The following is an 11,833-nucleotide window of genomic DNA, read 5'->3' on the forward strand; positions in this document are numbered from 1 at the left end:
GCCCAGATTTGTGAGCAATGTCGCCAAACAAACATGGTGGCATGCCCATGGAACGGATTTACCGTCGATTTGCATCCATCCACACCTTGAGGTACCTTGGGAGATGGAGGAGGTGCGATATTTTCTGTCCCTCCGGCTGAGCAAGCAAACTTGCGTGGGGCCCCCAACGAACCCAATAGATTGAATTTGCTGCTTCGGCCAAGCAGTCCAACTGGAGGAAATGGAGGGGCATTTTTCACGGCCAGCTTCGGTTTGGTTGGGACCGACTTGTTCTGGAGTCTGCACACCATTGAAGCGCATCATGATTTGTCGCGTATGCTGGGCGAGGCCCGCTGTCGTCGTCCAGTCCTTCCAGGGATAGTAACGTCCAGGGATGACAGATGCGAGGCGCATGCGCATGCGGGAGCGGCATCGCTGCCTCGACGTTTTTCCTCATCCTCAAGCGAGGAGAGGATAAGCGGTTGAGTATCAGTGGTGGTGTGTAAGGCTGCGATTCTGCGGCCTTCCCTCCGCGGCCACACGGCATCACGCCGAGACCTCGCATTATGGCTGAAGACGACGACGCGACGCTGCCTTTTTCAAGGGTCCATGTCCGGAGTTTCTGGAAGCTGTTCTTTGCTATGCTTTGCTGGAACGGCCCGGAGCACGGGATGGGGTGTTTTCTTTTTTTTTCTTTTTTCCCCTGAAGAAACGGAATTTCCTCTACAGCAGTCCGGGGCATGAGGCGCATGCTGGTTCGTGCAGGGCGGCAGGCTGCTGCTCGAGGGAGGGACAATTCGAAGTCGTCTCGTCTCTCGCATCTCGGCCTGTCGACGAACGGTCCATGAGCGGGCGAAGCGAATGAGCGAGCGAATACCGGAGTTCCGTTGGGAGGGTGATATTATATGCAGCCAGTCTATCACGACGCTGAGCAAATAAGGTATCGTGGACGTGGACGTGGACGGGGCCAGATTAGCAGGTGCCCCCCGCGTGAAGTTAGACCGAGCACAGAGCGATTCCTCCGCGGCCGTGGGCTGCGAAACGTCAGGCAGAGGCAGGGTCTGACGCATCAAGTTTGAATACCGGAGTCGCACATCTCCCTGGAACACGCAGAGTGTGAGGCAGAAACCGGCGGCGACCAATGGGAAAGGGTGCCTATCGCCGAATCGGACCACAACAGGACGGATCCAGAAGCGCCCTTTTTGCAGGAGTCAGGACCGTCTTTCGCCTTTCGTCTTTCGTCAGGCTGGCGCGCCTCTGCTTGAGTCTTGACTAAAACACCACCGGCGTGGAGCAGGCATGATGGTCGTTGCTGGGCCGCCATCCGCCGCGCGGGCCGGCTGACGGCCACAATGCGGTAGCTGTGTACACCGGCGTCGCAGCGCGCGGAAGAGCAAAGCAACAGGTCAAAGTTGGTACCTGCTTAGGCCTACGGCGTAGTCGGAAACAAGCGGATGCTTGGTGCTACTCGTTTTGTTTGTCAGTGTAATAATTCTTTTGCAAATGCGTTTCCCTCACAAGCAACAGAGAGGGAGGGATATTTCATGTTTGGGCCAGACGCGGGAATTGGGTATGCTGACAGGAGCGAGAAAGATGAGGTAGCAGAGGACATCGTCATAACTGCCCCTCCAAGACAAACCGACCAATTGGAGCCCGCAAACCAGGCTCGATGGAGCAACTTGACTGGTGGTGACGATGCCGTCCCTCTTCTTTCTCTGTCTGTTGTCTGCAGACGGAAGCAATGGAAGAGCGAGTGGGAAATATGAAAGATACTTGGACGGTACCTCCATCCCATGAGTAAGCTCCGCCAACAAAGCCAATCGCTCCAGCCGGGCTCTCAGTCAAAGCAGCCCTGCCGATGGTCGAGAGGCCGACACGTCCCGCTTTTCTTCCCGGTCTTTGGCCTTTCTGCCCTCGAAAAAGTTGAAAGTCAGCATGGGCGTTTTCCACTGCAGCGATGGCGGCGATGAAGCACAAGGTACCGCACCATGTACGCCCCGGGCCTCTTGCGGCGAGTGAGTACTTTGAAGCTACGAGGTGGGAGTGTGCAGCTTGTCATGGGGGGGCCCCTGCCACAATGCAAACCACCCCCCTCCTACCCCTCCGTCGACCCTCCCCCTACAAACTTCGTCCGGGTTGACGAAAGCTCCAGCTTCTTGTCCTTCTTGACACATTCCCCTTGAGATAAATAACTCGACGCTCCCGCAATCTTCGTGGAATCGCGCGTCTGAACCTCTCTCCTACCAAAAACAACCCTATACATCTCATCGACCACCCGCCATCATGTCTGGACCAGTGTAAGTATCGTCATTTGCTTCATCCCCCTCACCCTCGCTTTACCCCACCACCCCGCCTCCGGCCTCCGGTGCTCACGACACGACGACACGACCATGCTGTGCCAATTCGCGCGTGCTCGTGTCTCGGTCGTCATGTCCGGAGGTCGGGCGGGTTCACGGGAGGTGCCAATGGACGTTAGCCATGAGCTACTATCAGCTTCCTCTCGCAACAACCTCATGCTCATACAACCAGCGCTCGTCTTGCCAACATCGTGGCAGGCGTTGTGCCAGCTCCGAGGTCCCGCCCCGCTTTATTTCGCGCCCGAATGCTCAAACTCCGGATGTGAACAACCAGCTAACCGCATTACAGCGCTGACCTCGGCCTCATCGGCCTGGCCGTTATGGGTAAGAACATTGAGAGCATCACTGTATAAACGATACTGACTTCAAGTCAAGGCCAGAACCTGATCATGAACGCTGCTGATGTAAGAATATTTCGGTCCAAGCTGAAGACTCTGTCAAGGTTGCTAACTTTTGATATAGCACGGTTTCACCGTCTGCGCTTTCAACCGTACCGTCGCGAAGGTCGACCGCTTCTTGGCCAACGAGGCCAAGGGCAAGTCCATCGTGGGGTGAGTTATATCCCTCCGTCTCGATGTACACCTTTCATCATCGATATCCTCCAACAACCGCCACTTGATACAAGCACCGGTTTCCGCGTCCTGGGAATCCGCACACCAAATCAACGACAGTCAACTGACTCCCTTCCAGCGCTCAGAACATCGAGGAGTTTGTCAGCAAGCTCAAGAGCCCCCGCCGTGTTATGCTTCTCGTCCAGGCTGGCAAGGCTGTCGATGACTACATTGAGACCCTTCTGCCCCTTCTCGAGAAGGGTGACATCATCATCGATGGTGGTAACTCTCACTTCCCCGACTCCAACCGCCGTACCAAGTACTGCGAGACCAAGGGCATCCGCTTTGTTGGCTCCGGTGTCTCCGGTGGTGAGGAGGGTGCCCGTTACGGCCCCTCTCTGATGCCCGGTGGTAACGAGGAGGCCTGGCCTTACATCAAGGACATCTTCCAGAGCATTGCCGCCAAGAGCGACGGCGAGGCTTGCTGCGACTGGGTCGGTGACGAGGGCGCTGGTCACTACGTCAAGATGGTCCACAACGGTATCGAGTACGGTGACATGCAGCTCATCTGCGAGGTAGGCCTATCTCACTGACCATGACATGGAGAGACACAATTGACACGAGTTGCAGGCCTACGACATCCTCAAGCGCGGTCTCGGTCTCTCCCCCAAGGAGATTGGTGACATCTTCACCGAGTGGAACAAGGGCGTCTTGGACTCTTTCCTGATCGAGATCACCCGTGACATTCTCTACTACAACGACGAGGACGATGGCACTCCCCTCGTCGAGAAGATCCTCGACAAGGCCGGCCAGAAGGGTACCGGCAAGTGGACTGCCGTCAACTCCCTGGACCTCGGTATCCCCGTCACCCTGATCGCCGAGTCCGTCCTTGCCCGCAGCTTGTCTGCCCTCAAGGAGGAGCGTACCAAGGCTTCCAGCATCCTTCAGTACGTCGGCCGCTCCAACAAGTTTGAGGGCGACAAGAAGCAGTTCATCGACGACCTCGAGCAGGCTCTGTACGCCTCCAAGATCGTCTCCTACGCCCAGGGCTTCATGCTCATGCAGGAGGCCGCTAAGGAGTACGGCTGGAAGCTCAACAAGCCCTCCATTGCCCTCATGTGGCGTGGTGGCTGCATTATCCGCTCCGTCTTCCTCAAGGACATCACCAACGCCTACCGCAACAACCCCGACCTTGAGAACCTTCTCTTCGACAACTTCTTCAAGGACGCCATCCACAACGCCCAGCCCGGCTGGAGAGACGTCGTCGCCAAGGCCGCCCTCCTTGGTATCCCGACTCCCGCCTTCTCTACTGCCCTGTCCTGGTTCGACGGCTACCGCACCAAGGACCTCCCTGCCAACCTCCTCCAGGCTCAGCGTGACTACTTCGGGTATGTTCGACCGTATCTCTCCCCAAAACATGATCAATGAAACTGACTTTGATTCTCTCAGTGCCCACACCTTCCTCGTCAAGCCCGAGAGCGCCACCAAGCGCTACCCTGCCGGCGAGTACATTCACGTTAACTGGACTGGTCGCGGAGGCAACGTCTCTGCCTCTACTTACAACGCTTAAAAGAATTTTGGATGGGTTACGAGTAGAATATAGGAAACGGCACACTATGATACCTGGTATAATCGTGCCAGGCGAAATGAAATGAAATGAAATGATTCCTCCCACTTGATTGCTCACATTGTTTGTTACCGTGATAATAATGCTTGGGTATGCGATTTTCTGTACAAACTTGAGTAACTTGAATCTATAAACAAGCAACGTCCAGAGCTGCCCAGACTGGAAAATGTACTCTGTCTCAGCTCGATTGCTTCAAGTCACACCTAAGAAGTTGGGAAAGCTGGGAACGAATTCCTCAGATACGTACCACTGATTGTGAGCTGAGAAAAGCCGATAGGCGATAAGCAGCCGCGCACGGACCCAGTTCCTGGTCATTTTTATTGGCTTTAGAGTGACAAGGATCTCCTCAGGCACCTCAGCCTCGTCGCGAGAAATTTGGGGACGCGAAATGACCTTCAAGCCAATTCAAACATCAACCTCAGCCTTCTCCCGCCCGCGCGCATCCATCCATCGACGTCAATCCGCGCACATTGCTTTCGAAATCGAGGTCGCAAAAACGGAAAGCCGCACTGTTCTTCGCCAGTCAACACCGCGTCCTAGTGCTCGCCAAATAGGCCGCATACCGCGACCGCGATCGTAAACCATGGCTCAGGACCCGAGTGACGGAATTGAGCAGGAGTTGGTAGGCTTTGTCGCACCAACTTGCATTGCATATGATCATTTCGCTGACGATTCTGAAGCTCAATCATGCCCACCTGATCTCTGCCAATCATTATGCCGACCAGGCACGCGTCGACCTAGCCCAAGTCACCAAATGGCTAATGGCTGCTCCTCAAGTTGCGAAAGACAAGGCCCCATTCTTCTGGACTTACCTCGACCGACCCCGCGACGGCCAGATCTACCTCACATGGCAACCTCTTAAGAGGCTAGGAACAAACTTTGCCAGCGATGGCATGGTCTGGGGCCCTGAACAATACCACCGCCAGGATGTTGGCAATGGACTGGTATGCATCATGTAGTTCTGCCAGTCATGCCCCCCCAGCTGACAAAAGAGACAGTCTCTCGAGATTCACTACATCAAATCGGGTTTCATCCCCGGCGAGCAAGTCGCCATGCACGCTCGACGAAGATTCCGTCTTGTGCCTTCACAGACCGGCGTGATGAACGCGCCGCAGCCGGACATCAGCCTCTGGATTGTCCACTACGGCCCGTCGGACCCTCCTGACCGCGTCCCAGTCAATCTGATTCCCGTTTCTCAAGATACGCAGCACATTATGGCTACCCGCAACCATCTCCAGAAGTGCGGCCAGATTGCTCGCAAGGACTTCATGCTTTCTGATCGCGCCAGTTGGCCGAACATCCAGTTTCCGCGCAACGGTGGGCGACCTCAGATGTACAACCCTCCGGCCCAGTCAAGGCGCGTTCCTCAACAAATGGCCTATCCCCCGGCCGGCCCCCAGGGTCGTCGGGGTCGCCAGACACAGGCTCAAGCTCAAGCCCAGGCTCAGGCGCAAGCACAACAGCAAGCAATGGCTCACGCTGAGGCCATGCACGATGATGAGGAGCTGGAGAAGGATCTTTTTGATCATCTCACCCCGAGAGACATCTCTTTTGCGCGTTACCAGCAGAACCACGAGTGGATGGAAGAAATCGTGTCCTCTCCATACGGCTTGGCCCAGATTGCGCCTCCCGATCTTGGACTCGGACTCAGAGGAGAACTTGCGTCTCTTACCGACGGCATCTTTACTGCTCAAGGTGCTAATGCGCTCACTGAAGTACCTCAGAAGCCGTACATTGGTCGCCTCGAGCCTGGTCTCGCGGACGAGTTCAGGAAGAGAGTGCAGGAGCATCTGGAATCGACCAAGGCAGAGATGGAAAAGATGAAGGCAGAGCACGCCAAGAATCTTGCCAGCCTCAAGGCCAGCTCTGTATACGTCGATGCCGAGAAAGAAGTCAAGAACTCCATTCAGGAGCGGGGTCCTGAGCTTTGGCGTCTTGAAGGCCATTCCACAGATTCGGACGATAACGCAGGCGCGTGGCCGCAAAAGCACAACAAGAAGGTGGACGATATCGTGGCTCAGGTTGAGGCAAACCTTGGCCGCCATATTGAGGTCCTTCACAACGTTCATCGCATACAGGATGGAGGCTTTCAGGAGCCAGCACCGGAGCCTGTGAAAGAACCGACACCTATACCAGCACCTGTAGTCTCCCCTCCGGCCGCTGCAACTGGCGCTGAGCCAAGCGGTGATGCATCGCGGAGACCATCTCAGGCTGGTTCCCAACATAGTGGCGTCATGGTTGGCGATTCTGACATCGACATGGGCGGTACCGCCGCGGGTCTTCTTGATCAGATGCACACCGGTTTCTCTGCTACTTCAACACCTGTAAACAACTTTCCCACACCGCAGACTCACATGTCCGCGCTCAACTCGACAGCCGGCACCCCCGCCAACGCGAACACGGCTTCGCCGGCACCGGTTCCACCGACGATTCCTGAGGAGCCTGAAGCCCAGGCTGCCTCAGGCGCCGGAGAGGATGTCACGATGGGCAACACTGAACCGCCAAAGGACGCTCCCACCGCACCTGACCAGGGAACGGGCAGCGGTGATTGGGTGGTCGTGCCCAAGGGGGGCGTGTCACCTGACCCAGCTGCTGCGGCTGCCAACAACACCATGGCTGAGGCCGAGGCTCCCAAGCCGACTCCCAAGGCCCCCTCTGCTGCTGGAACACCTGCAGGAGAAACTCCCGGTGGCTTCAGCTCTCTGCCTGACCTTGACTCTGCCGGTGACGCAATGGCTAGCTACGGAGCATCCTTGGGTGACGGATTGGACATGAACGCGGAGATGGACGATTCTGCGTTTGGTGACGCTTTCCACGGCATTTCTAACACAAATACGCCCGGAAACCAATCGGAGGGAGCTTAGGGGCACCCAGACAATTGGTTTGATTGGTCGGCATAGAACTATGTAAATGTAAGACGACGAGTTGTTAGGACAGAGAGGCTCTCTCAGAGCTGATCCTTGCTGGGTTTTTACGGTGAAGGCTGGGGGTTTGTACGGGATAACACGAATAGGCGACTGGAGAATGATATGAGTTTTGCTGCCTAGAGGCACTTCACTTGAGTCTGTTTACAAATAACCATGATGACGGATCCTCGTGGCTTGGTGTATGGATTACCTATATGATATTGTCGAAGAAGGTACGCTTCAACTGCAGACGAGAGGAATACTGGTGGTGGCAATGCGAGAATGCCGAAGACGACAGTCGCTAAGGGTCACTTAAGGTCAGGGGTACAAGTTCCTGGGGTGCGTTTCCCAAGTCGATCCACCGCGACACAGATTTCCGTCTGAACCCAACCACATAAGGTTAGCATAGCAAGATGCCCAGCAAGCAATTTAATTTCATAAGCTTAAATACGCCTTGCGTTGATTGCAATTCCACAAGCTCCCAGGCATCTCAACTCGGTGGGTATTAGGCTGCTTATTCAAATCACAGAGGGATGGGACTACTGCCACGTAAGGATTTGGCTGAGCTGTCAGTGTGGCCTAGAGCGACTGCCTACCATGTTATGGCTGAGGACGATCAACGCCATCGAGTTCACAGTCGATGACACTGGAACGTCAAACACGGAGAAAATGGTGATACAGGGAGGTTCATCCCCAGAACACTCGGCTTGCGTTGACAGGGGAATGGTCAGTGCGCAATGTTAGCGAGTTGGCTGGGTCACCAGTGCAGTCCCTTAACGTGGCTCCACTCGTCCACCTGGTTCCGGCCGGGAGGTTTAAGTTTGATCTGCTCAAGGACGACGTCTCAGCCGCCGCTTTGCACTAGCCCCTGTCATCCCGACTTCAACCTCCTTGACGCATCGAGACTTTCTCGAATCCCGTCTGGTCATCAAACGAGCATTGGACGAAGAAACGGACTGCACGAGTTTGCCTGCATTCCCCTGCAAGACCTCAAGCTTAAATGCGAGTCTACGATGAGAATCAAGAAGCTACGAGCAAGCAGTGCTTCTCGTAAAGAAAATCAGACGTGGAGGAGATCTCGGGCCGCAACGTTGCGCAGTGCGGCTTCTCCCACTACACAAGCGGCTAGTGACGACGCGCCGAGCTGGATCGCGGCCAAGCGATGCAGCAGGCCGGGATCGCGAAACCAGGCTTCGCGTCTTATGAGATTCCCCTCCCTCCGCACCACTCCCACGACCCGCCCCATCGCGATGAATGGTGCCGTGGTTTCGCAATCCTCCATCGCCGCCTTGGGTGCCTCCGGGTGGCTAGGCCCACCTTCGGAGAGAAATGTTTCTCAATGCACTCAATGCCCCCATCACATCGAGGCCCCCCGACCCATTCACCCAGCCTATCGTGCGACTTCGTCCGCCGCTCCGAAGACTCGTACAGAGTAGCGTGTGTCGGCCGATGAGACGCCCCCAGCACCCCTGCCGAGCCTTTTGGCTCTTAACCTTGAGGCTTGAGATGACGTTCGGGGGCTCTCTCCGTCAACCCCCTGTCTGGGGTGGTAGCGTCGACTTACACGCGAGATCCATATCAAAGCCACCGACCCAGAGTTCGAGCCTCTTGTGAAGGCTCTTCTTGCTCCCTTTCGTCTGGTTTTTCCATCCATCCTTGTTCACTTCTCATTCATTACTTGTTCGTCTTCTTTTCTAACTGACGATCTTTTTTGATCGTTGGTTGATGTTTTCGCTTCTCTAGACACCGTCTGCAGGCCAGCTTTTCTTAAGCAATCCCTTCGTTACGTTCGTTTCCGTTTCGACCACGATACCCGAGCCCTAGTAGGCCGTTTTTTTCTCTTCTAATTCTTCTTCTCGGAGCCCTTTGACGACTAGCCAACCCGGTACGACTTTTCTATCGACTAAAAATATCCGACGAGATGCGTTACACGAAGTCCTTGGCTCTGCTGCTAAGCATAGCTTTCGCCGAAGCCCAGTTCACGAAGCCCTTGGCAGGAGATTATTTCAACATTGGCGAAAAGTTCCAGATTGAATGGCAGACGGCGGGCTTACAGGGACCTATCAACATCGATCTGGTACCCAATGGCGTGACGGATGGTTCAGTTGTCGCGGAGAGGATTGGAGGTACGGCCGTCGCAACGGATCATGGGAGGGATTTTACTAACGGCTTTGGCAGAGCAAATCCAGAATGTCGGCCGATTGTACTGGGCGCCTGACGCCTCCATCGCGGCCTTTGACAGTTTCATGATGGTCATCACCGATTCCGCTCAGACTACCGTCATGTCCCAAGCATTCAAGATCAACCAACTCACCGAGCAGCCCGTCGTTCAGACGTATGTCGGCGCCGAAGTCCAGGTTCTCACCAAGCCGCCGGCTCCTCCGAAGACGATCTACTCTGGCCCTCTGCCTCCCGATGCCACTCCTGCCGGGCTCGTCGTTGAAGCCGTACCTGCCAAGGCTGCTCCCGCCAACGGCACAATTCCCGCGACGACTGCTGCTGACGCCACTCCTGCCGAATCTGCCCCCGCCGAGACTGCTCCTGCGGAAACCACTCCTGCTACCGGCGGCCGGCGCAAAGGCAAGGGTAAGGGCAGAGGGGGAAAGGGCAATGGTGGTGGTGACAATGCTGATGCCACTGCTGCCCCAACCGCTTCCGCTGCGCCGGAGCAGCCTGCCACCGGCGAGCGTGCTGGTAACGGCACTCAGGCGGAACCGTCACCCATTTTCTCAACTATCGATCCCGGAGCAGGCAATCCTGCCCCCTCAGCACCCGCGACCTCAGCTGCTCCGGAGCAACCACCAGTTACTCAGCCCGCCAACAACGGGACCCAGGCTGCGCCTTCGCCCATCTACTCGACTATCGACCCTGGTGCGGGCAATCCTGCTCCGTCCGCTCCTGCGACATCTGCTGCGCCGGAGAAACCGCCTGCTACTCAGCCTGCCAACAATGGTACACAGGCTGCGCCTTCACCCATTTATTCGACTATTGATCCCTCAACCAAGTCGCCTGCTCCTATCAACAACCAAACCGCTCCCGCTAGCAAGGAGGCTCCTGCTCAGACCGCCCCTGCTGAAGAAAGCCGCGTCTCCATCGTGCCCACAGCCGTTCCCACCGTATCTCTTCCTCCAGTTCTCATCCCACCCAAGAACACCAGCACGCCCGCCGAAGCGCCAGCCGTGTCCGCCACTCAGCCGGCCGTTCTTGTTCCCGGGAACACCACCGCCCCTGCCGAGGCGCCTGCTGCTACTCAACCACCAGTTCTTGTTGCTCCGGCGAACACCAGCACTCCAGCCGAATTGCCAGCAGTTCCCGTCACCGAGCCCGCTGCTGTTGTTCCCGTCCCGATCGAAGCCACTCCCTCAGCCGATGCCGGTGCTCCGACAACCCCAGAAGCCGCTCCCCCGGCGGCCACTCCTTCGGCCGATGCTGGCGCTTCGAAAGCTCCGGAAGCCGCTCCTCCGGCGGAGACGTCCGCAGCTTTGCCCACTGGAGTCTCTCCGCCAGCGATTACGCCGCCTCTCAATCCAGTCCAGTCTGGTGCGCCTCAATCATCCGTAGCGAAGCCCTCCAGCCCGGCCGCGCCGGAGCAAACTCCTGCCACGAGCAGCGGTGCTGACACGAAAACTGGTGAAAAGACTTCGGCATCAGCAAGCAGCACTGAAGCCAACCGGGCTGGAGGCACCGCGGGAGCTTCTTCGACAGGAGCCTCCCAGTCTTCTGGTTCGAACATCCAGCCAACTGCTGTCCCACAGCTGAATGAGCCCGCCGAACCAACGACGGTTCCTCGTCTTGGTGCCATAGTCTCGCTCCCATCTTCGCTGATGACTTCTATGGTTCTCGCCAGCAACATTCAGGCTCAGGCTGGCGTCGCTGCCCCGACAACTGGCTTGGTCTTCGCAACGACCCCTGCCTCGGTCCTCACAACATCTGGAGGAAGTAGGGAGACACACAACGGTTACTTCGCAGCTCTCATCGGCACTGCTGCGGCTTTGACCATCGCATTTAGCCTCTAGGCGACCAAAGGAGAGGAACGATAACATGATAATGGGATGGAGGAGCAAGGCGAGAAACGGCACATACTAGGGGTTTTCCTTGTCCATAATTGTAAGATACTGGCCCCAAATGGTTAGCAACACGAAGTAAAATGTATTAAAAAGGGTATTCAACAGCGGGCCAGCATCGTGCTTCAATTTCAAGCTCTGATGACTTCGTCGTCTTAGTAACTCAAAACCCTCCAACCCCAGATTACCGGGCTTATTGTCTGCCGTTATTGTTCTTGTCTCTAGCTGTCTCCATTTGGACACCCGTTTATCTCTGTGGAGTGACTCGGGCTGCCTCAATGAGCAAAGCTCCTTCCCATAATCATCAAATCAATCTCCCATAATGCCAGCTAACTTCTCCATGTCTACG

The 11,833-nt window shown here is 56.2% G+C and overlaps 3 protein-coding genes across 3 annotated transcripts; all 3 read left to right on the forward strand.

The window, feature by feature from the left end:
* Positions 1 to 2,369: 2,369 nt before the first annotated feature.
* Positions 2,370 to 4,457, forward strand: CkaCkLH20_02759 (6-phosphogluconate dehydrogenase; the record flags this gene model as incomplete). Its single annotated transcript, XM_038885478.1, has 7 exons — positions 2,370 to 2,527; positions 2,626 to 2,660; positions 2,712 to 2,740; positions 2,799 to 2,887; positions 3,027 to 3,462; positions 3,518 to 4,275; positions 4,337 to 4,457. 7 exons carry the CDS (start codon positions 2,370 to 2,372, stop codon positions 4,455 to 4,457), a joined length of 1,626 nt encoding a protein of 541 aa, XP_038749409.1.
* Positions 4,458 to 5,097: 640 nt separating this feature from the next.
* CkaCkLH20_02760 (uncharacterized protein) lies at positions 5,098 to 7,378 on the forward strand (the record flags this gene model as incomplete). The annotated part of the gene is made up of 3 exons (XM_038885479.1): positions 5,098 to 5,136; positions 5,195 to 5,458; positions 5,513 to 7,378. The coding sequence occupies 3 exons, from the start codon at positions 5,098 to 5,100 to the stop codon at positions 7,376 to 7,378; spliced, it is 2,169 nt and encodes a 722-aa protein (XP_038749410.1).
* Positions 7,379 to 9,341: 1,963 nt separating this feature from the next.
* On the forward strand, positions 9,342 to 11,436 carry CkaCkLH20_02761 (uncharacterized protein; the record flags this gene model as incomplete). The annotated part of the gene is made up of 2 exons (XM_038885480.1): positions 9,342 to 9,546; positions 9,599 to 11,436. 2 exons carry the CDS (start codon positions 9,342 to 9,344, stop codon positions 11,434 to 11,436), a joined length of 2,043 nt encoding a protein of 680 aa, XP_038749411.1.
* Between the last annotated feature and the right edge of the window lie 397 nt (positions 11,437 to 11,833).

The sequence above is a fragment of the Colletotrichum karsti genome (genome assembly GCF_011947395.1).
Source record: "Colletotrichum karsti strain CkLH20 chromosome Unknown Scaffold6, whole genome shotgun sequence".
Classification (NCBI taxonomy): Eukaryota; Fungi; Ascomycota; class Sordariomycetes; order Glomerellales; family Glomerellaceae; genus Colletotrichum; species Colletotrichum karsti.